This window comes from Schistocerca americana, chromosome 3, assembly GCF_021461395.2.
Source record: "Schistocerca americana isolate TAMUIC-IGC-003095 chromosome 3, iqSchAmer2.1, whole genome shotgun sequence".
NCBI classification, from domain to species: Eukaryota; Metazoa; Arthropoda; class Insecta; order Orthoptera; family Acrididae; genus Schistocerca; species Schistocerca americana.
Genome location: NC_060121.1, coordinates 243,767,529 through 243,793,685, shown reverse-complemented (window position 1 = coordinate 243,793,685; position 26,157 = coordinate 243,767,529). Strand labels below are relative to the sequence as shown.

General features: G+C 37.7%; 1 protein-coding gene across 3 annotated transcripts in view; it reads left to right on the top strand.

Annotated features, from left to right (window-relative positions):
- The window catches only part of LOC124605408 (dynactin subunit 1), a 166,903-nt gene that overhangs the window by 112,049 nt on the left and 28,697 nt on the right, over positions 1-26,157 (top strand). For all 3 annotated transcript variants that reach the window (XM_047137057.1, XM_047137059.1, XM_047137056.1), the window contains 9 exons: positions 2,550-2,682; positions 10,781-10,971; positions 11,072-11,209; positions 11,440-11,628; positions 11,827-12,070; positions 22,885-23,084; positions 23,176-23,277; positions 23,417-23,542; positions 24,903-25,077. In XM_047137057.1, coding sequence (XP_046993013.1) covers positions 2,550-2,682; positions 10,781-10,971; positions 11,072-11,209; positions 11,440-11,628; positions 11,827-12,070; positions 22,885-23,084; positions 23,176-23,277; positions 23,417-23,542; positions 24,903-25,077 — 1,498 coding nt within the window. The remainder of the gene's footprint in view (positions 1-2,549; positions 2,683-10,780; positions 10,972-11,071; positions 11,210-11,439; positions 11,629-11,826; positions 12,071-22,884; positions 23,085-23,175; positions 23,278-23,416; positions 23,543-24,902; positions 25,078-26,157) is intronic.

Here is a 26,157-nt window from a genome sequence, read left to right as displayed (position 1 = left end):
CAAAATACTAACACGAATTCTTTACAGACGAATGGAAAAACTAGTAGAAGCCGACCTCGGGGAAGATCAGTTTGGATTCCGTAGAAATACTGGAACACGTGAGGCAATACTGACCTTACGACTTATCTTAGAAGAATGATTAAGGAAAGGCAAATCTACGTTTCTAGCATTTGTAGACTTAGAGAAAGCTTTTGACAATGTTGATTGGAATACTCTCTTTCAAATTCTAAAGGTGGCAGGGGTAAAATACAGGGAGCAAAAGGCTATTTACAATTTGTACAGAAACCAGATGGCAGTTATAAGAGTCGAGGGACATGAAAGGGAAGCAATGGTTGGGAAGGGAGTAAGACAGGGTTGTAGCCTCTCCCCGGTGTTATTCAATCTGTATATTGAGCAAGCAGTAAAGGAAACAAAAGAAAAATTTGGAGTAGGTATTAAAATCCATGGAGAAGAAATAAAAACTTTGAGGTTCGCCGATGACGTTGTTATTCTGTCAGAGACAGCAAAGGACTTGGAAGAGCAGTTGAACGGAATGGACAGTGTTTTGAAGGGAGGATATAAGATGAACATCAACAAAAGCAAAACGAGTATAATGGAATGTAGTCGAATTAAGTCGGGTGATATTGAGAATATTAGATTAGGAAATAAGACACTTAAAATAGTAAAGGAGTTTTGCTATTTGGGGAGCAAAATAACTGATGATGGTCGAAGTAGAGAGGATATAAAATGTAGACTGGCAATGGCAAGGAAAGCGTTTCTGAAGAAGAGAAATTTGTTAACTTCGAGTATAGATTTAAGTGTCAGGAAGTCATTTCTGAAAGTATTTGTATGGAGTGTAGCCATGTATGGAAGTGAAACATGGACGGTAAATAGTTTGGACAAGAAGAGAATAGAAGCTTTCGAAATGTGGTGCTACAGAAGAATGCTGAAGATAAGGTGGGTAGATCACGTAACTAATGAGGAGGTATTGAATAGGATTGGGAAGAAGAGAAGCTTGTGGCACAACTTGACCAGTAGAAGGGATCGGTTGGTCGGACATGTTCTGAGGCATCAAGGGATCACCAATTTAGTATTGGAGGGCAGTGTGGAGGGTAAAAATCGTAGGGGGAGACCAAGAGATGAATACACTAAGCAGATTCAGAAGGATGTAGGTTGCAGTAGGTACTGGGAGATGAAGAAGCTTGCACAGGATAGAGTAGCATGGAGAGCTGCATCAAACCAGTCTCAGGACTGAAGACCACAACAACAACCCCATTTGTGAGAGAAAAGTGCATAATGGGAGCAATAAGCATTGACTCACATTTACTGTATAACTTTATGTTTATGGTTTATAAATAAGTTGCAATTATGGAGATTAAAAGACAGCATATTCCTTCTCAAGTATTCAACTTCAGCAAAACCTCTATAAGAAAGGTGGTAAAACTCTTAATTTATACCACTGTGCCTTTCACTATGGGTAAATTTCTGAAGGGAAAAGTGGTACTCCAACTTTTAGGGACTATAAAAAGGAATTTAAGGTACAAATAACTAAGATGTCTGTAGCAAATATAATTATAATATTTCATTTGTACATTTCATCAAATGAATCATGAATTATTGTAAAGCATGAATTTACATTAAACAAGATGCAAAACCTTTCATTCCTCATAAGTGGTAAAAATGGAGTTATACCACTTTGGCTCTCAGCAGTTCATGTGTGTTAATTGTTTGTAATTATCTTATTCCCGACATTCAAATCTGTTGTAAAATTGGTAACATGATGGTAGCTAAAAGTTCACTTTAGTTCCAGCACTGTTTCTAATATGCAGTCTGATTAGTTCTATCTGTCAGTTTTGTATAATGTTTAACTTACAATTTTTTGTTTACTGTTTAATTATAGTTTGTTTCCAAGGTTAATGCCACTGAGAAGGTTTTCCGTTATCAATTATAGTTTATATTTGCTGGAATGGTTTACCTGTGCACTATTTTTCTGACAACAATCATTTATTGTATGATTAAAAAAAGTCACGTTCCTCCCAGCCTGCCACAAGCCTTTTGATTTGATGCTCCTTTGACAGTCTGATTGTCAGTTGTGCTACATATGATATTAATTGGCTTCTCATTTAACTTCGAGGTGGGTGGGTCCCTGTTCTTGACATTCTCATAAAAAGGAAAGAAAAAAATACTTGAGGTGGTCTTTGGGAAACAAATCTGGGACCTCCGTGTCAGTAGTCAGTGGTGCTAATTGCTAGACTGTAGAGTCTAATAACCTTGTTAGCCAAAAGTGATAAACATCAAAACAAACATTTGCAGTTCATTTTTTACTCATTATTTAATATGAGAATGTTCTTCCCTTTAATTACAGAGTAATTATCGAATTCCAGACACTGACAGGTATTGGTTACAAAGAGAGGAAACCATATATCTTTTTCCATTAAGTTTTGTGAAATGTATAGTCCTGCCAAGTCATTAAAGTTTTATGTCACTAGGATGTTTTAATTTATACCAGGAAAGACAATTACATTTGCATCATTTATTTTTTTGTTATTTTCTGATGGTTTTGTTCACAGAAAATGTTTACAGAGACAAAAGCTCATACGAAAGCAATTGATCTGGAACTTCGTCAGATGGATGTTCAACAGTCAAGTCAGCATGTCAAATATCTCGCTGCATACATGCCCGATACATTCATGAATCGAGGAGGTAATATGAGTAAAGGGTCTATACATATTTATACAACTAAAAATGTTAGATACATAAGAAGAAAAATTAAATGAAAACATTGCCATTTGCTGTTACAGCATTTACATATACTAACAACATTTCACCCAGAGAAATATAAGCTATATATTTTAACTCCTGCTCCTACTATGAATAGAATGGAAAGAAATATTAATGTATCGTACCAAAATACAGCCAAATATGGGACAATAAGTTGTAGAGTACAAATGTACATGTACTTAGTGGTTCAGTAAGTCACCTCTTCCCAGCATTCCACTTTCTATTTAGAATCTAAGAGCTAGGGTCTGTTCTGCATTATTGTATTTAATGTAATGCAGGATAAGATTTTTCTCACACAATTCAGAATTTTATACAAGGAAATAGAGTGTAATTTGTATGTTTTACATTTTGAGTAATAAAGTAGAAGAGCTTCTTGTCTGTTTGGAAAATTTATAGAGCTCTGAAAACATCTTGTGCCTGTCTGAACACCATGTAACCCCAGGGTTAGATAAACAACATGAATAAGATTACAGTGTGATTGGATGGATAAAACACTCACTCACCAAGCAGCAACAGCAGAAAACACACACACACACACACACACACACACACACACACACACACACACACACACACACACACACACACAAAGAAAAGGTTATAATTAGGCAAGCTTTTGGAGTCAGTGGCTCCTCCTTCAGGCAGAAGGGGTGCAGGGAAAGGAAGAGGGCTGAAGGAAAAGGACTGGAGAGGTCTAGAAAAGGGGATAGATTTCGGAAAGGTTGCCAAGAAACAAAGGTTAGGGGAGACTTACCTAGTGGGATGAGAAGGAAAGACTGATTGTTGGGGACTGTGACAGACAAGATTTGAAAACCTGAGAGAGTAAAGGTGCATATTACCTCTTCCACCTTTAAGCTCTCAGATTTTCAAATCTCATCTGGTGCAGTCCACAACAATCAGTCTTTCCTTCTCATCCCATCCAGTAAGTGTCCTCTAACCTGCAGTTCTGGGTGACTTTTCCAAAATCTACCCTATTTCTGAGACCTCTCCAGTGCTTTACCGTCTTCCTTTCTCTTCAGCCCTCCTGCCTGAAGAAGAAGCCACTGGCTCTGAAAGCTTGCCTAATTATAACCTTCTTTTATGTCTGTGTTCTGCTGCCACTTGGTGAGTAGATTTTTTTTATCTATCAAATTACATTATATTGTCAAACAGATTTTTTTGTTATTATGTAAAAGATTGCACTATTGCAGTTAACTCATGCAGAAACAACATGGGAGGAGGAGGAGTAGTAGTAGTAGTTACATATATTAAGACAGAACACAAATTCAAAAACATTGAGACAAGCAGATTTTGTTGTGATCAGCGCACAGAAGTATGTGCTTGTGAATAAATGCTCAAAAATAGTCCACTCTTAATAGAAACTGCATACAGATCCGCACTGGGAAACTTTCAGCTATTTATGAGGAATCTGGATTCCTTACTGTGCTATCTGTCACGCAGCAGCAAGCAGTTTACTGTGACATCAGTGTAGATATTCTAAGGGATTCTGATAGGAAAAATGATCTGGAAATCTTATATGGATCCTACAATTTGATCTCAGTAATTATCTTTCCAACATGGGTGGATAAAGATAGTAGGGCCCTAATTGATAATATTTTCTTTGCTGGAGCTCAAACCTAGAAAATAACTGTGTACCCAGTAACAAATGCTCTCTCTGGTCATGATACACAGTTAGGTAAATAATGCAGCACCTTACAGTATAGATACTCCTAAGTGGAAATCAGTTGGAAAAATTAATGACTCCAGGACAAATGTTTCTAAGAATAGTTTATGGGGGATGACATAGGGTGTAATTTATGATGAACCAAATGCTAACATAAAAGTTAATCTAGCCCATGATAAATTCATATCATGATTTGAAAATAGCTTTCTGCGTAAGCTCATCAGAAATGACACTAAGCAGCCATGTAAAAAAAGAAAGTCCCATGGATCAGTAGAGGGATTAAAGCATCAGTAAAGAAAATGGAGATGTATCTTTTGGCAAGAAAAAGTAGGGATCCTCCAGTAGTTGCACACTGCAAAAAGTACTCAAAATTACTAAGAAAGGGTATTAAAAAGTCAAAGAATGTGCACATAATGTCAGAAATCAGTGTTTCAGACATGATACTTAAGGCTATATGGAATGTAGTGAAACAAGAGATGGGGCAGCCAGCCACAGAATGAGACTTAATCACTATTGAATTGTATGGAAGGTCTATAAACAATGAGTTACTGATAGCAAATGCATTTAATAATCTTTTCTTAAATGTAGTAGAAAGCATAGGGACAGACAGTTAAAGAACAAAATCACAGCAGTGTGTTGCAAATGTAACTTTCATAAAACTCTGTCATTGTGAATATATCACCAACTTCTCCTTCTGAAATTAAGAAAATTATACGTTCTCTTAAAAATAAAAGCTCATCTAGTTTTGATGGTGTTGCCAATACAGTACTAAAATGTGTTCCAATATAAGAAGTCCAGTCTTATCTTAAATATGTTACGCGTCATTAACTCAAGGCATTTTTCCAGAGAGACTTAAATATGCTGCTGTTAACCCCTCTATAGGAAAGACAATGAGAGAGATATCAAGAACTACTGATCTGTTTCACTGCTGACATCATTCTCCAAAATTTTTGAGATGATGATTTATTCTAGAATAGTCTCTCACCTTAGAAATAATAGTATCCTTATCAAATCACAATTTGGGTTTCAGAATGGTTGCTCCACTGAGAATGCCATTTACACATTCACTCACCAGATTTTACAAGCATTAAATAATAAATTAGCGCCAATTGGTATTTTCTGCAACCTTTCTAAAGCATTGACTGTGTGAACCATAGTATTCTCCTAGGTAAATTGATGTTTTAATGTTTTATGGGACTGATGGCATAGCCAAACAGTGGATAATGTTATATATATATATATATATATATATATATATATATATATATATATATAAAAAAAACAAAGATGAGGTGACTTACCGAACAAAAGCGCTGGCAGGTCGATAGACACACAAACATACACACAAAATTCAAGCTTTCGCAACAAACTGTTGCCTCATCAGGAAAGAGGGAAGGAGAGGGGAAGACGAAAGGAAGTGGGTTTTAAAGGAGAGGGTAAGGAGTCATTCCAATCCCGGGAGCGGAAAGACTTACCTTAGGGGGAAAAAAGGACGGGTATACACTCGCGCACACACACACACACACACACATATCCATCCACACATATACAGACACAAGCAGACATATTCAAAAAAAAAAAAAAAAAGAAAAGGACAGGTATATACTCGCACACACACTCGTATCCATCCGCACATACACGTATGTGCGGATGGATACGAGTGTGTGTGCGAGTGTATACCTGTCCTTTTTTCCCCCTAAGGTAAGGCTTTCCGATCCCGGAATTGGAATGACTCCTTACCCTCTCCCTTAAAACCCACATCCTTTCGTCTTTCCCTCTCCTTCCCTCTTTCCTGATGAGGCAACAGTTTGTTGCGAAATCTTGAATTTTGTGTGTATGTTTCTGTGTCTATCGACGTGCCAGCGCTTTCGTTTGGTAAGTCACATCATCTTTGTTTTTAGGTATATTTTTCCCATGTGGAATGTTTCCCTCTATTAATATATATAAACAAAGATGATGTGACTTACCAAACGAAAGCGCTGGCACGTCGATAGATACACAAACAAAATTCTCTATTGTTTTTAGATATATTTTTCCCACGTGGAATGTTTCCATCTCTCTCTCTCTCTCTCTCTCTCTCTCTCTCTCTCTCTCTATATATATATATATATATATATATATATATATATATATATATATATATAAAAAAACCAAAAGAATGCAGAAAATTGTTGGGGAGAAATCATGTATGAGGTTCCCCAAGGTTCTGTCTTAGGTCCAGTACTGTTCCTCACGTATGTAAATGATCTTCCGTCTAGTATACAACAAGCAGAATAGTAGAATAGTTCTTTTTGCAGAGGACACTTGTATTGTAATCAATTCAAGCAAACTTATGGAAACAGAAGGAATGGTAACCGAAGTTCAGAAAAGTATCATTGACTGGTTTTCTGCAAATGGTGTCATCCTCTATTTCAAAAGAGACAACATATTCAGTTCTGACAGTGTAATGTATGGTGAAGAAATAATAAAGAAGGTGGAAACTTAAAAATTCTTAGAGGTCCATATTGATGAGAATTTAAGTTGGAAAAACACATTTTGGAAGTCCTAAAACAACTTAGTTCAGCCACATTTGCACTTAGGATAATTGCAAATCTTGGGGAGAGACAAATCAGTAAGTTGACATATTTTGAATATTTTCATTCAATAATGTCATATGGAATAATGTTCTGGTGTAACCTATCTTTTAGAAAGTCTTCATTGTGCAAAATTGTGTTGCGGGAATAATATGTGGTGCTTACTCCCGGTCATCTTGTGGGCATCTGTTTAAGGAATACTGACTACTGCTGCCCAGTATATTTATTTCCTCATGAAGTTTGTTGTAAATAATCCACTACAGTTAAAAGGAGCAATGAGGTACATGTGCAATTACAATACCAGAAGGCAAAATGAAATTTATTACTCCAAATTAAGATTGTCTTTAGTACAAAATGTTGTGCACATTGTTGCAACAAAAATTTTTGATAATTTAGCCAGTGATGTAACTTGTCTGACAGACAGCAAAATAAAATTTGATAAACTGAGAAATTTTTATCCTTGACAACTCCCTCTATTCTATAGAAGAATTTCTATTGCTGTAATATGTAAAAGGTGGTGGGTAGGAATTACTAACTCGCTTCTGTATATCATTTTTCTCTTTGGGAGAGGGGGGGGGGGGGGGGGGGGGGAGGGGAGAGAGAGAGAGAGAGAGAGAGAGAGAGAGAGAGAGAGAGAGAGAGAGAGAGAGAGAGCATTCCTCATGTACACTGGCCAGGAGTGGCTGGAGGTAGTGGTCATGTGTACATGAGGTATGCTTGCTTGCTTGCTTTGTGTGTGTGTGTATGTGTGTGTGTGTGTGTGTGTGTGTGTCTTTGCTATCTGAAGAAGGCTTTACAGTGAGAAGTCTATCCTTTCCATAATGTGGTTAATAAACATGGCATTTCCATTGTCTAACATAATGTGAAGTTAGGTGAGGGATGGGGATTGCGGGCAAAGGAGATGATGTAAATTTAGAGAGAGAACTTCTGTTCTGATGGTACTCAGTGTGATGAAGGAACTGGGCTGAAGATTGCAAATTGAGGCTGTTTGTTTGGAGCTTTACTATAGTTTTATTTTGTGCAGACTGATGGGAGTGTTAATATTTTGGATGCTTCATTTTTATTGTATTAGATCTGGCCAGAAGCTACATCACTGAAATCTTTGTGCTGGAACTAGTGCACCATCACTTGCTATTTGGCTGAAACATGCCTGAATTCAGAATGAATTTTGGTGCCCCACCAGCCTTTTCTTCTTAGCACTCTTAGATACACTCCAGAATAACACACTCCATCACCTTTGCTATTTTTAATTGGAGAATTTTGGTATCCAGCATAATTATTCATGTTTTTGCAGGTTTGCATCAATGATTGTTTTTATTCTTGCTGTGGTTCTGTTGCCTCATTATTGTTCATATTACCAAAATATTTCACTAAGGATCATTGAATGTTTAATCATGACTTGGCTTGCGTCATTGTTCCATCAGTGTGCCTGTAAACAACAGATAACAGTGACAGTAGTTATTTTATTGTTACGTTTTGTGGACAGAGTATCGCCTGTGTAGGTAATATGTTTTGATTTCATATTAAATGAAGCAGCACACCATTCACATGGATTTCTTGCACATATCAAAATGTAGGCTTTTCAGTTGTCGTCTTAAGTCAAGAAGGTGAATGAATATTAACAAGTAAAATACACTGTTGAAATACACTGTTAAAATACACTTTGTCATTTAACCGAACAGTCATCAAACCATCTTGGGTTAGCAAGGAATGCTAATATTTGAGAACGGACATCTTGTCAAACCATACAGTTAATATGAGGCACTCTTAATTGCGATGTGAGAGTATTCTCCATTTTTAAATTGATAAATATTTACAATTCTTGATAGCATTTTCCACAAATTACTCACTTAGGTCCTGCACACTACTTTGTTAAATACTCTGTAGAGAATATCTTGGCAGTATTTCTATCACTGAACTGCCTTTGCATCCAAATGTGCTTCATTGAGAACCGTCTTGCTGTCTTAACAACTACTCAGTCGACTGACTGCACATACTAATATTATCATATCAGATTTTAAAAGTTTGATGTGAAGTGCAACTAAGTGTTAATTAAAAGATATGAAATAAATAGTTTTTTTTACTCATGTCTTGTTCTCACAACTTATTTTGGCCCATGTGACATACACTTGCATGATGAACACGGGTTTGAAAAGTGAATATTGCCTCATTCAATTGTGGACACAGCAGGACGTGAAAAAGATATTAACACCATGTGTTAAAAAGACACTTGTTACCATGTAGTTAATGTAGCAGGCGACTAATGTGGACAGCTGAATTGTTTTGATTATATCTTAGAATTCATTTAGTGAATAAATATCATGTTGTTATGCAGAGCAACTTGTGATACCAAGGGATAAATGAAATTACATCCCTTCTCCACATACAAAGTTAGTTATCTTCTTTTGCTGATACACTGAAGAGTATTAAGAAATATGTAACTATTCTTTACACCAAAGCTCTTTAGTTGTATGCTCCCAGCACTCAGAGTTGTAGTTGCTAAAAATACACTGATAATCCAAAGCATTATGACCACTGCCTACTGTGAGGTTGGATGCCGCCTGCTGACATTTCGGGCATGTGACACACTATGAAAAGTATGTCAGCATAACAGAGATACAGATAAGGGCAAAGATACAGGCTATAAGTAGGGAAATCCACTGAGATAAGCAATTTTGTCAGAGGGCAGATTATTATTACACAAAGCCTGTGAACAAGCATTTCAAAAATGGCAAAGCTGGTTGAATGTTCACATACTACTGTTAAGAACATCTACAGAAAGGAGTATGAGTACAGTGAAACTACCACTAGGCGCCAAATGGTTGGGCATCCATGACATTTCACAGGACATGGGGTTTGGAGGTGTGTCTGCTCTGTAAAGTAGGATAGATGGTGATATGTGGCATTGCTGCCAGAAAAGCACAATGGTGGTGCATGCACAAGTGTTTTGGAGCACAGTGTTCGTTGCACATTGTTGAATATGGAGCTCCAAGCAGACCCCTACATGTTCACTTGCTGACCCAACATCGTCAATTAAGGTGCAATGGGCATGGGACCATCAGGATTCGACCGTCGATCAATGGAAATGTGTAGACTCTTCAGATTAATCACATATTTGCTGCAGTAGGTCAATGTTCGTCTCCACAAAAGCTGTTATTGAAGTGAACAATGGCTGGAGACATGCAGTGCCCCATAGATGCAGGTTGGACGGAGAAGTATTATGCTACTGGAGACCTCCTGTGGTTGCATGGGACCTGTGGTAGTAAGAGAAGAAAAACTGACAGCCACGAACCACCTGTGTCCTTTCACGTTTGTCGTCTTCACCGACAGTGATGTTATCTTTCAGCAGTATAATTGTCCATGTCTCAGAGCTGGAACTATGCTGCAGTGACTTGAGGAGCATTATAGTGAACACACATTAATATCTCGGCGACCAAATTTGCCTGATGTAAATCGTATGGAACCTATCTGTGTTGCTATCAGGTGCCATAACTGCGTATGCAAATCAGCAGCCCATTATTTACATGACCTGTGCATAGACATCTAATGCCACGTACCTCTACAAACCCACTATCAAACTGTCAGGACCATGATATGCAGAATCAATGATGTATTTCTTTCCAAAGATGGACAAACAAGCTATTAAGTAGGTGGTCATAACGTTTTGGCTCATCAGTGTAAATTGCTGTTGACTCCTGTACACACATACTGAAGTAATTAAATCATAGTGTGGAAAGCAGAATAACTGTTGCTTCAAAACATTGATGTGATGTTTCCCCCATAGGTGATCATGATGCAGTTTTAGTGCTACTGCTTGTCCCACGTATGCTTTGGAAGGCAGATATATTACTATCTCAAGTTCGTGACAAATTTCCAAATGTGGAAAAGATTGATCGAGCAGCTATCCTAAAAGGTCACACTGTTGAACAGTTTTCCTTCAAATCAAGATTCAGCCACTTCGTGCATTCACTCCAGGTATTTCTTTCCACATGCAGATACAAAATTCTGTAATTACATTACATTTCCTAAATGTTGATCACTTTTATTTAAGTTTAAGATCTAATAATTTTTGCAGATGATACTTCATCAGTTCACATACAGTCTCAATGCTTGCTCTCCAGAAACATTCCTGAAAGTAGGAACAGCATATCCTGAAATGGCTGCACAAGAAAAAGCAGTAGATGCATTTGTTGATCTCTTACGTCGAGATCAGGTAATGTTGATAAGAGAGAAAAAAAGCACTTTAAAGTGTAGTTTTCAGTCTACATACGTAATTATGGCAATTCTTCCAGTTATAGTACCAGATCATAGTTAGCTTATACTTAATGCATTGCCAACTTGATAACAAAAAAATATTTATTTTGTATTTGTAAATAGTGCTTGGTTTTGGAGTGTGAATGTATGTGTAAGCCCATTAATCTTTGAATGTCTGTTCTTATACAGTTAGATGAAAATGTCATGCTTGATGCTCTTGAGAAATGTGTAACATTCTTCAGCACAATGTTCCCTGTGCTCTTGGGGGATGAGATGAAAAGTAACCAGACAAATCTCCTAGCCGATGCTGGCAAAGCCTTATCAAGTGCCTGTGATGCAATTCTGACAGATGCCACTTCAATAAAAACTCTTATGGAGGTAAAATGCCCTTAAACTTTCATGTTGGCATTTATCAGTAATATAGGTTTCTTTTTATCTTATCTTTATTAAGTAGATTGGATCTAGTCAAATGAAATGTTGAGTAATAAGCAGTGTTGATGCAGGTAAGACTGCCAATATAGGACTTCAGAATAATTCCTTATTTCTTAAATGTTTTTAATTGTTTTTTTTATATAGAGTGGACAAGAAACAGGAGAAATGAATCTCTTGTTGCAACACCTGATTTCAACATCTGAGAATGTGCTGCAACTTTTGAAACAGATTAGACGACGCTTACCACAGGATCATGCTTTGTCAAAACTAGGCTTCTCAGATGAAATTGCTGTTACTCTCATGCACTGTTGTCAGCACGCAACGCGTATCTGCAAGGTTTTGCAGCAGGTGCTGAAGGGTGCAATTCAGCAAATAGCCATCAGTGGAGGTAATGCTCTGTTCCAAACTAACATTATACTGTGTGTGTTTTAAAATTTTGATGCATACTGCAGACATATCAGGAAAGCTTATTTCATAGTCACAATAGTTTACAATGACTATTAACTTCATTAACACTATGTTCAGTGAATGACGACTCAGCTGTCCAGTCACTTATAGTACAGCCACTTGTTTGAATATAATCTAAAAAAATATGTAGTATTGAAAAAACTTTCTCTTGCTTATTTATATTTTCTTTATAATATAAGTATGTGACTATAGTAATAAAGTTGATGTTGATACCATAAATTACAATGAAGTGATTTAACTCTGTGAATAGCAGTGTTTTGGCAAGTATTCATTAATAGATTTTTCCCTGAATTAAATGACAGAACTTTGTTATTGATTCACCTGTGGATTCTTGGATAAACATTGTATATTATATTAATGGAAATGAAACACCTGCCTTGTTTCACAAACTTTGTTATTGCTGTACGATCTAGGTTTTGAATTTTAAACCCATTTTTAGTGCATAACTGATCCCAGAGATGAGAACCAAGCAAAGATAAACATGCCAAATGTTTTAAAATATTGATTCTTGACGTAAACTGCAGAAGTTCTGACAACTTTGACAGAAACTGCACAAGTGGGAACTCTCCTTGCAATATATTCTAGGTTCTCATAACCCTCCTGGCCTCAATCTTCATTAGTCATTGTCTTTAATCATCTAGCCCCTCCCCTGTTCTGATACCAACATTACATATCCCTCTATCCCACCATCGTACCCAGTCTTTTACTTCTCTCCTTTCCCATCCCCCCCCCCCTCCTCCCATCCTCTCTCTCTCCGTCTAATCTCCCAATTGCACCAAGCTGCCCTGCACTCTCTCCACCTCGTCCCTGCACACTTTCACTAGCAGCACTTCACTGTCCCCCACCACCATCCTGCTATCCCTCTCCCTCCCCACCCCAGCCTTCTCCTTACCCCCACACTGCTGCCTCTCTCATCATGCGCAGCTGCTCATAGTCTGGCTTCAGCCGACCGTGACTGTGTGTGTGTGTGTGTGTGTGTGTGTGTGTGTGTGTGCATGAGGCCTTGTTGGCTGAAAGTTCATTTTGTGACAGTCTTTTTGTTGGGCCTATCTGTGACCCACCATCTCCGCTGTATGGTGAGTAGCAGCTATCCTTTTCATGATATTGTTACATACCATCCTGGATTTTCCATTATTTAAACCATGTTATTTCCTTTTCGGTATATTTATATTGTTCACTGACAGTATTATGAGCATGATAGATTGCTATTTTGCTATTCACCCTATACAGATAATACTGAGTCACAGACAGGTGCAACTAAAAGACAGCTAAACATGTGAATGTTGGGCCGAAATGCCTTCTTCGAAACCAGCAAGATGGGAGAAACAATCAGGGTGGTGGAGGTAAGCAGGAGGCTGGTGTGGGAAGGGAGAGGGTTGGCAAGGTAAGAGTGGGGCAGTAAAGCCCTTCTTGTAGTAGCATGCAGGGCCATGGTGGAGAGAGGAAAGGTGCAGTTGAGGTTAGGCAAAGGGAGGAGGTGGAGGGGAAAGGGAGCAGTAAGGGAGAGAAGTAGAGGAGGGGAAGGAAAACTGTGGGTATATTGGTGGAATGGAAGGCTGTGTAGTGCTTGAATAGAAGCAGGGAAAGAGGTAGGTGGGTGAAGGCAGGGACTAACGAAAGTTGAGGCCAGGAGGGTTACAAGAAAGTAGGATCTATTACAGGGAGAATTCACAACTGCACAATTCAGAAAAGTTGGTGGTGTAGGTAGGATCCAGATCGTGCAGGCTGTGAAACTGCCATTGAAGTGAAGATTGCTGTGTTGGGCAGCGTGCTCAGCAACTGGATAGTCCAGCTGTGTATTGGCTACAGTTTCTCAGTGGCCATTCATGCAGACTGACAGCTTGTTGCTTGTCAGGGCCATGTAGAATGCAGCACAGTTATTGCAGCTTAGTTTGTAGATCACATGACTGCTTTCACAGGTAGCCTTGCATTTGATGGGATAGATGATGGTTGTGACTGGACTGGAGTGGGTGGCAGTATCTGTGCCCTTGTGTCGCGTGTTTTACCTGTTTCTTATGATGGGGCCCTGTGGCTTTTTCCTGTGGAAACAGTAGTACAGGTAATAGTAACATTTGCATGTGGAACGAGGGGGCTGGAATCGCTATTTCTATTGTAGAAGAAAGATAATAAAGAACAAGAATAGGTGTTTTAGGATTGAAGAAATGTAGACGATAAACCCCTAAAACAGATTTCTGTCCCGTGTTTTGGATACAAGTAAGATATCATTCACATGAATAATTAATTCTTGTCCAAAGGAAAAGTCTCTAAACTGATAAGATTTCCCATCAAATGCACATGCAGTGTTTTTTCATGAATAATCTTACCTGCCAGTATCTGTCCATCAGATCCATTGAGATAAAATACTTCCCTTACTCAAACATGGCTAATGAGTCATCAATACACATAGGTGTTTCTCTCTTCCTGTTTCTGTGTATCAGTTTAACGTCCTTGTATCTCAAAGTGCCTCCCTCCTATTGTTTCCTTAATACTAGTAAAAGTTCATTATATACACTTACACTCCTTTTTATTACCTTATTTTCTACCATTTTGTTTATTTCCTCACTTATGACTGGTGTTATACTTATTGGAATTGCAATGGTTTGCAAAAGAATGGTTCATTATCTTTTATCTTGAACTGACAAATGTGTTCACCAATTATTCCTGATTTATCAGAATCTTATATAAATAGTGTTGTTGTTTAGTTAGTATACTAGATTCCTTGGCTTTGATCCTTATTTGCTCACTGAATTCAAGCTTTACTACTGCTTCCTCGTTACTTAATACTTATGCAGTAGTCATTATTATCTACTAGGCAGTTTACCGTAAATGGTGCACCATAATTAGTACCTCCATTATTCCAGTGCAATACTCCCATATCAAAATCTGACTTTATACTTTCTAAACCAATCAGTGCCTAATAACATACGTAAATTTACATTTGGCACTACCAACACGGTCTGCGTAAACTTAAAATTACACATTTCTGTGTCTTTTCTCGAATTTGAGTTCCTTTCTTTGCTGTTGTTCCTACAATGTGTACTCCTGTCACAGGTAATATAGGGCAAGCATTCTTATTTCTGATGGTCTATAGGAATTCTTGGTACACAAATGAAATTTTGCTTCCCAAATCTATATAAATATCTACCACTTTTTCCCCATGTGTTTGCTATTATATTGGTTTTGTTTGTTTTTCCTCTGCTACTTTATCCTCTTCTCATTTAGGTATAAATTGAATGAAAGAAATTAATCTTTCAGTACATGGGCCTATGACAGAGTTGTTACCTCCTGGATCCATTTTCAGTCACTGTTATAGGATAATTACTAGTATGTGAACTTCATTTAGAACAAGATACGTTGTGCTTTGTTGTATGCTCATTGGAATATTGCTAGATACAAATACTTGTGAGATATTCTTATCCCTATTACTTTTCTTCTTACAGCATCCACTATAGGTTCTCCTATCTACATAACAGTAGTATATTCTTTCTTCTTACAACACTTTGTTCTATAGTGATACCCTTCAGTGTTCTCTGTATGTTTATTTCCTAGGTTCTGATTGTCTTCAGGATTGAAATCTCCTCTTTCTTTATTTAATGTAACTAAACCACCTGTAAAAATTGCTAACTGATCTACACTAGACTGCCCACTGTACAGCATTTCTTTTCGCACAAAATAATCACCTATCAAGAACCTGAACAAAATCTTTTTTATCTAGTGGGTTTTCCAAATATTTAGATGTAGTTAGTGCCATTCAGTATTAATAATTCTCATCGTAATTTTTCTTGAGTACTAGCTGACCAATATTTTCTCTTAAATTTTTTCCGGAAATGTTCCCATGATTTAAATTCTTCAGAATGGGCTGTTCCCCATCCTGCAGCATCAACTACTAAATGAGCCAGTGCAAAATTTATTTTCTTAGAATCCACCCATTTCTTGGGCATAGATCTAGAAAGTATTCTTAAAAAATACATTGAATGGATTCACCATCAGGCTTAAATTTCGGAAACCTTATGGACCAATTCAATCCCTTTTGAATTTCCTTCTAACAGCTTAGTAAATAACCCAGGGCTAGATACAGCTGTATTTTTTCTAAGTCCCTGCATAGTATCTTCTAATTCTTGGCACAATTTCTGAAGTTCGCTCTCGTGATCAACCGTATTGTCCACAGGATTAATAGCAGCACTAGTAGTTGCTACTTTCTATTGCACCCATAGATGCTTCTCCAAATTAGTTACAGTATTTGGATCATTAGCAATTTCAGTAATTCTTCTGTTTAGTTATGACACTTCTACTCAATTTTGTGTATCGGAGATTTGATTGCTTATACAGGATGAGTCACTAACTTGCCACATACTTTAGAAGTATGATAGTAGCTGAAAAGGTTGTGGGACAGCGGAGGCCATGATGTGAACGTCAACTTTGTTTTTTAAATGGGATGCTATAGTGTGGTACTTATTTTCTGATAGCAGCTATCGAGATGAATCCAATGAAGTAAATCAGGTAGGGTCTTTGAATATCAACGTAGGTCAGAAAGGTGGCATGAACATTTACAGAAGGTGTTCGAAGTGATGACCATTGGTATCAATGCAGTGCTGCAATCTTCTTATCATGGATTGAATGGTATTCCTTATCACTTCGTCACTTATTGAAACATATGCTCTGACAATTCTCTCTCGTATATCATGTGAATAGTAAATATTTGCCAAATACGGTGTATCCCTCTAATGTGCCATTGACATGTAAACACCATTTGACGGTTTGGCAATAAAATACCAATAGGAATGGTAACACCTGTATCATTGAATCAAGCGAATGTGAATGATGTATCCCTTTCAAGAACAAGTCAATATGCTCCTCATTTATGGAGAATGCCAACGAAATTCAGTGAGAGATAGAGACTTATATGCTGAAAGATATCCTCAATGTACTCACCCTACACAAATAAGGTTGGGGTCAGTTTCATCTTAAAATTGTAATTTATTGTAATCTGATAACACATTTACAACTAAAGCGGCACATAGCCGAACCTTTACAACTATGAGTTTCAATTCTTTCACGGCCGAAGGCCTCCAGTCAAGAAATCTTAAAAATCAACAAGAAAATTTTCGAGATTTTAAAATAAATTACCATAACCTTTCAAGGGCAGAAGGCTGCAATGTTTAAGCTTGAAAGGTAATTTTAAGAATAAGGAGGTTCCAAGGCTGAAGGCCCGCAATTAATTTTCGAAAATTTAAAAAAAATATAACCATAAGCCTTAAGTTTTAAGTGGCTGAAACCGGACTAAAGGAAAAGACAACACAACGGCAATAACCTTTCAGCAAATATCCACTTGCCAGAATTCAAACTTACTTACATAAAACACAGTAAAACCAAGAATTTTTTTATCGTTGGCTATGATAGATTATAAACAGACAAACACTGATGAGAAAGACAGTAGAGACAACAGCACTCAGAAGCCTCCAGGGGGTCGGTCTGACCTCGTTCACTTAAATGAGAAAGGTGGTGAGCCCAACTACACTTGATCCATCGGAACCCAACCAAGGGACAGCCACGGACCGACCGACCGACAAACGACTTACTTGCCACCAATTGGTACATAAGAATTCAAACACACAATGTTATGGGCATGAATATCCACAATCAATCATGTATATGTATTAAGCTGTCAAAACTAAACACCATGATGGACAGCGACAACAGGTGAGGAAAGGACACTGCCTGAAATTACGTTAGTGGCCAGGGCAGGTATCCGGAACACTAACGGCCACAAGGCAGAAAATTCTGCTGGTGCACTTGAATTGTAGTCAACCAATATAGTTAGTTCCACCGCATGGCGTCTAAATTTTAGCAATAGAAACACTCGGTATTGCTCACAGGAAAACCTCCCCAACAGCAAACCACCGAAACGAACCACACAACATGAACGGAAGTGGCTTGGGTACTTGAATCCACTACTTCAACTTTGACGTCCTGGGTCGGTGAACCACGAAGCTCGTAGTGATCAGACAGCTCCACACACTCTCAGACTCTGCGCGGGGGCTGCCAGCAGACCCAGTCGACTGCAACGTGCAGAGTAAACTTCCCTGGTCCACAGCAACCAACCGACTACCCTCAGAATGCCGACAATGTCCTCACGACCCGAACTGGCCTACGACAGACAACGACCAGGGAGTAATAGCAGTCGAGCAAAGATATTACGAGAGGGAATATACGCGCTGCAAACACCGCTCACAGTCAGGCAAAGCAGCAACTCACTGACAGTAGTAATTCAAATTAACGTAGTGAGGTGGAAGTACGTTAAAAACAGGGTGTAAAATACATGATGGAAGGAACATGAGCCACGCATGGCTCGTGGAGATTCATAAAAAACATAGTTTATAAAGACGTTCCAACTACACCTGAAGATATGCAAGAGAGAATTGTCAGAGCATGTGCTTCGATAAGTGCCGATGTGGTAAGGAACACCACTCAATCCGTGATAAGAAGATTACAGCACTGCATTGATACCAATGGTCATCACTTCGAACACCTTCTGTAAATGGATGTTCATGACACCTTCGTGACCTTCAAAGACCTTACTGTTAAACATCACATTGGATTCATGTTGAAAGCCACTATCAGAAAATAAGTTCCAAACTATAGCATCTCATTAAAAAAAATAAAAATAAAAAAAAAAGTTGACCTTCATATCTCAGATGCGACCAGACCTAGCATCAAAAAACCAACGCCATATTGTGGCCCCCGTTGTCCCCTGCAACTTTTGTCCCACAAACCTTTCAGCTACTATCATACTTTTGGTGTTATTCTAGCTGGCAATAGTTAGTGACTCACCCTGTAGTTCTGAAATTAGTTGTATTAAGTTGGGTTAAAAGTTCATAGTGTTTTTGTTTTGCATGTTGGTATTCTGGTTGCTATTGGTTTATTTATTGATTGTAAATTATTATTATTATTTTTTTTTTAGTTCACTGCTGCTGTTTCAGTTCACATATTGTCATTTGGAGATAATGAGTGGAGCTGTGAATGCTAAAAAATTGTGTGCCAAGCCGAGAAATCAGATTATTTCCTACATTTTCTTCTGTTGTAGTTCAGTGGAGGGGTGCCAGTAGTGGAGGCAATTAGAAACATTTGCATCCGAATGGGGATAATGCCACTGAACAGAACATGGCAAGAAAATGATTTTCTCATTTTAAGGAGGCTCGTTTTGATATTAGTGACTCCCCACGTTCAGAAAGGTCTTTGGGGTTTGATGAAGGTCGTTTAAATGCATTAATCCATGATTATCCATATTAGGGTACTCAAGAACTTCAAATGTGGTGAACTGTGATCATTCCACCATCGTACAATGTTTGCATGCAATGGGGAAGGTGCAAAAAATCGGGTGTATGGTACTGCAGGTTCTGAACAAAAATCACAAGAATCAGTGGGTAGCCAAATGTGCATCTGTGCTTGCTCATCATCAATTGGCTTGTGAACAATATCAACCATTCCTATTCTGTATCATTCCTGGTGATGGAAAAATGGTGTCTTTATGCTAACATCAAGAGAAGATAGGAATGGCTGAACCCAAACAAAGCAGCAACTCCCTGTACAAAGACCTGCTTGCATCCCAAACAATAACATTATGCTTCTGGCGGAAGACCAATGGTGTGAAGTACTATGAATTGCTTCCCTGAGGTGTAGCCATCACTACTGACATTTATTGTTATATTGTCAACAACTGAGGCATCGTGCAGACACAGTCGATGAACAAGGACCAGGAGGATTGCTTGAAGTGATGCTAGTCCGTGATAATGCCCACCTGCATTCTGCTAGACTGTCAAAACACCTTATACAGTAGTTTCGTTGGGAAGTCATTCTGCACCCACCTTATTCAGCTGAACTTGAGCCCTCAGATTTTTCACCTTCTCTTGTCTCTGTTGAATAACCTACAAGGAACTTGCTTTCTGGATGAAAATGAGCCCTGAATGTGGCATGAGGAATTCTTTGCCTCAATACCATATGATTTCTACAGTCACGGAATCGAAAAGTTTCTCCAGTGTTGGCAGACTGTTGTAAATACTGAAGGAGAATCTATTGTTGGCGACTAAAGTCTCTATTATATGTATCTGTTGTGTTTATTAAACTTGTGGGAAAACACTATGAATGTATGCACCAACCCAGTTGTTAGTTGACACTTCTTGTTCTATCATTTCATTTATATTTTTAAATTGTTCTTCAGTTTCTTCCCTTGCTGAATCACAGTGCTTCTTTATTTCTGTTTTGAACTCCTTAGGTAAAATCACTAAGGTTTCCTCCACTTTAGAAATTTTATTTACTTTAGTACTATATCACCTAATTGTTCCCACTTTTCCCCTAGGGATTGAAGTATCATAATACTATTGTACATTTAATCTAATTTATTACCTTAGCTGTAAGTGTAGTCATATTGTTAGTATTGTCATCACACAATTAGGCACTTCATCTAATTTTTCTGTTACAGTACAGCTATCCATGCTATGGGTTGTGACAAGCATACAGAAAATCTAAAAGTCTACACAGTCTGTAGCATTTTCCATGTTGCACAAACATTTTAGCACCATTACACAACTATATTTAATAATGCTATCACAAATCTTTACAAAGTATGATGCACTACACAAAACTGTAGGCAGTACAGGGTACAGCACACCTAATTTGTTGTTCAAATAGCTGCAGGTTGCTCCAATACAGATACGCAGCTGCTAAGTAGCCATTGCCCCAGTTAGCTGCACCAGTGCTGAAATGTGTAGCGATGGATTGATGCTGTAGGAAGCTGCAGTTGCACTCGTAGCCTCGAAACCGCACGCAGAAACCCTTAATCACATCGACTTGGTGCTTTGTGACTTATGTGCAGAGAAGTTATTGAAATGCACAAACAATCCTGGTTCCTGACCGGATTGCTGTGGTCAACTGATTTCCTTTGTCACATTTTGTGACAATTCAAACTTATTTGATTGGTACGCAATCAAAAAATTCTTTTTGTCTTAAATATTGTAATTACTCAAAGTGACCAAACAGCATGTGCACTTGTATTTCTCCTTCACTTGTTTACTTACTGTACATTGCTCATGACAACATCATATTATCTTCTGATACTTTGCAAAAGTTCTTCTTTTTACCATAAAAAGTTACTCATTTTGGGGTGGCAAAATGGAATGGCACAGTCTTGCTTGGACTACAGTTCCATTAATGAGATTACCTATTCCATGTAGTGATCTGTCACCTTGACATTAATAGAAATGACCATTACCTTGAATATCTTCTTACAATTGACCTTTTATCAATTCTTGATGCAGTGGTCCTGCTATGCAGGGCCACAAATTGCTCAGGCTCACTTCATTCCACCTACTGCGGGTGGAAGGCTGCAAGGGGATTCATATTTTGTGTTGACTATCTATGAAATCACATAAACCACATTTTCAATCATTCTTCTGTATTTTAATATTTCTTGTCAACTTTTTAATGTCAATTAAGCAGAACACTGATTTATAATCTCAACATATCTCATTACCACTCACAAAAACTCTGCAAGTGACAAATCAAGAGAGAGATAAGTGAGTGAGTAACAGATTTTATAACAAACTTCTTTTGTTCTGGAATGGTCAAAGTTGACAACGAGCAAGCAGAGATACGCATATGATTTTTGGCTTAGAGCTTGTGGAACCCATATACCTGATTTTTTAATGTCCCCTATTGCATGCATATGTTACACTATGGTGGATAGATCACCGTTTGTCTCATTTGCCAATTCTTGAGTAATTTGATGTGGAATATTGTGGATTAAAGCATGTAAACAATCTTCATTAAATACTGAAGGTCTTCCTGCATGTGAAAAATCATTAATGTCAAGACAATCCTCCTTAAAAAGAGGAAACCATTTTTCTGCCATGCTCTGTCCAGTGCCAGTATCCCCACACAAGCCACAAATGTTTGTCTGTCTCTGCTGCTGTCACCCCCCTCTATTGCACTCAAACAGAAGAATATGTCAAAAATGTTCACATTTCTCAAAGTGGCACTCCATTTTCTTGTGTCCATAGCTCCACTCACTATCTCCAAATGATAAAACGACAGTATGTAAACTCAAGTAGCAGCAGTGGACTAAAAATAAAAAATGATAAACAATAAACAAACCCATAGCGACTGGAATATCAAAATGCAAAACAAAAACTCTACAAACTTATGCCCTGACCCAATAGAATGCTCATCGTGAAATGTGAAAGTAAGAGGATGCATGTTTTAGATTCGTGGATGATTTATAGCTTTTTAACCAATAATGAAATTTTGTGATGTGCCCCATTTCCACTGAGATAGATTTTATTCACACCTTAGTCTTTTAACTCTGCGTCAAAACATTGTCTAGACCCTTTTGAGTTGTACAGTAGTGGGAAATGGAAATGTCGTGTGGCTAGGGCCTCCCGTCGGGTAGACCGTTCGCCTGGTGCAGGTCTTTCGATTTGACGCCACTTCGGCGACCTGCACGTCGATGGGGATGAAATGATGATGATTAGGACAACACGACATCCAGTCCCTGAGCGGAGAAAATCTCTGACCCAGCCGGGAATCGAACCCGGGCCCTTAGGATTGACAGTCTGTCACGCTGACCACTCACCTACTGGGGCGGACTACAGTAGGGGGAGAAATACTACCACAGAGTGTTTCCCTTGTTTTAGTTGTTATGGTGTATTGCTATTTAATTATTCTCTTGTCCTCTTGCAGAACCTGATTCTGGTGTCCCACATGAAAAAATAAGAGAGTTTGCATATGTTGCAATTGATTCCATTTATGAAGATGATCGGGGGCCAATTGAGAGTATGAAGGCATCTATGGGACTAATATCAGGAGAAGTAGCAAAACTGAATAAAGTTCTACAGGACAATGAGTATGAGCTTGCAGTAAGTTCTGGGGCAGAAGAAAAGGTATATTAAGTACAGTATGACAACTAATGTAAAATTCAAATATTAAATTGATATACCAATTTATAACTGCTTTTTGTGTATTTTATTTTAGCCTGTCCCACCTATTGCACTGAGGGCACAAGCAATAAAAAAAGAACTAGAGGAAACTAAAAATCTCAAGCAAAAACTAGAGGCTAGAGAAGCAGATATAAAAGTATGTAATAGTTTTATTTATCTAGGTAGTTTTTTAATCAATATAGAATTTTCATTATTTGAAATACAATGTCTAAAAGATAGTTTATATCATCCTTCACAAAAAATTGAGCTCTGATAGTTCTTACTAATTTGAACAGGAACTGAAGAAAGCACTAAAACTGAAACAAGAGGAATTTAGTGAAATGAGTGTTCGAAAAGAATTTGCAGAGAAGAAATTAGGAAATTCTTCCAAAGAATATGAAATGACAATTGAAAAGCTGCAGGTGAGTGTAATTCTAGACCGTTGTGTCATGTGTCCTGTGTATTGTGGCATTGACAAAATATTGTTTCTTTGTAACTGACTACTTAATGCTCCAGTAAAGCATTTTTAATAAGTAATTTCCATGAGAGGAAAAAATAGATGGCTAAGAGGATGGAGTCGAAGTATTGAGAGTTGTTCCTAACTATGAAGTCAGTATGGAAATAAATGAGACAGTTATGTGAGCTGTAAAAACTCTGGGCCGAGATATCTATGAAGGGTTTACAAAGTCACCAGATGTTGCTGATGTTTTGGATAATTGAGGTGTTTTAGATGTGAATGCAATTTTACCATACAGTGCTCTGAAAGAGTAATGTATGGTGTTTGGTTAGAAAGAAAAACTTGATACCTGCTTCCATATGGTGTGTGCTCCAGTGTAATTACTATGTTATTTTGTTTCATGAAACTCTTCATGTGTTAGAGAAATGCATGTAAAACAGATGGAAGGACTGAATAGGAAAGCAAAATATACCAAATAAATGTCTGTAGTAACAAGACATTCTAGGAGAAGTTCATGAACAAACTGGTTGAGCAAGGATAAGCCCTAAATTTTTATGTGTAAAAGAAGTAATTAACATTTTTGATAATGCAGTGGTACGTACTGGTACTTGAAAATCTCTGCATAAGGTGTTATTTACAGATATTAGTTCTGACAGGTAGGCAATTTAACAACAAAAATGCAAACATTGGCCATCTTGTGTCTGGAGATGATTCAGTGAGCCATAATTATCAAATGATTGAGATTTGGAACACCGGATGCATGTCTATAGTTACTGTAGTCTGTTAGTCCAAATCTGGATTACTAACACAAGTTTCCCTGGACCCTGGAAACAGCGGAAAATACAAACCATGGACATCCTCATTAAAAACTGGCAGGAGAGAAATGGTTTTAGTGAACATCATTGCACCTGAGGCCAAGATTTTTTTGTTTTTTGATTAAGGAGGAAAAAATATTTTCACAAGAATTTATTGCACCGAGTAAACATAGAATAAAGAAGAATATATGAGATGCCAGGATGACGTGGTAAATATTTGGGCTTACTAAGAGAAAAATTGATGTATTATGCATGGTTCAGTGTTTGTCTTTCAAGTTAGTAGTACATTAGTGTGGGAGAGAGAGAATTAAAACATACACCATAACTAGCACGTTGCCATTAGAGGCCTGATTATCAGCCACCATGTGTTTTGCAAGTGACCTATAGCAAATTTTTCTTTTTTGTGAAATTTTTCCAAGCAAGCTGTACTCTCGTGTAGAAGGTATTACTATACTTTAAAATTTTGTATTTTACCAGTTATATTAATAGCAATGATTAACTTTTCCACAGAGAAAATTAGATGATTTTCAACAACTTCTGAAACGAAAGGAGAAGGAACATGAAGCATCAATGGACCATTTACAAGCAGATATAGATTCACTAGAGACTGAACGGCGTGAATTAAAAGACAAATTGAAGAGCTTGAACAAGAAAGCTATTAATGAGGGATTTCCAAGGAAAACAGGTTTGATCTATTGTCACTGTTAATATTGTAATATTGTATCTCGATTCCTCTTTTGTTGCTTGCTAATTCTAGGTTACGTACTTATGTTTAGCGAGATTATTGAGCACTGATAGTTGTTTATGAAAATGTTCCTAACACATGACGATTCATTATCCTTTCCTGGAAGCAGCTACTGCATTGGGTGTCACATATGCAGCAGCAGCTATGATACATGAAATAGCATTATTAGTTTGGTAATCATTCTACTGTTTTCTTTGTTGCTATCATTTCATTGTTGGTAATTTTTTATCCTGACCTACTATCTTTCACTTGTCTTACACTTATGGATGAATTCTGTATCTAATCACTGTTGAATCTCATTCCCACCTTTCTTTTCTGTCTCTTATTAGATGAAATAACCATTGGTTTTTAGGATATTGTTTGTGGGACTTCCTATTGTATTCTCTGCTGCCAATTTAGTCAACAAAATCTTTTCCTATATACATCTGAATTTAATTTAATTAAAAAATATACCCAGTTGAAAAATGAAGCTTTAGACAAGTGTCATGTCGGAAGATGGCAGAATTAACTATTCTGAATGCCATGCCGTGAATAGCTCTGGGCAGTAATAAATGCTCTTCTACAGCCCACTACACAGCTGTACTTCGGTGGCAATGTTATTTTATTCAATGTTACTCACACTAACACTTTATAAGGCAACGTAGAAGGTGTCAGCACCCCCCCCCCCCCACCCCCCCACCCCCGCCCTCCCTCCCTCCTCTCTCTAGCCCCCATCAAGACAGCAGTGATGTAGCGTTTTTAAATGTATATGTTGTACATCATTGTGTACAAATTGGATCTTCAAAATAACTTCATAGAGTTGCAACAGTTTTAGATTCTTAAGCTCATATGATATATCATAAATGTTCAACAACTTTTATACTGTTTAGTAATAATGCATAGATTTCGTTGGAATAGAATCAGCACTTAACGGGTTCCTCAGCCATGTAATATAACAGAGCTTAAATTCTTGTGCTTAGATACGTGGATAAGCTCAGAAAGCTTTTGATGCTTCAGCCTTTCAGAAAAAAAGACCAAAAT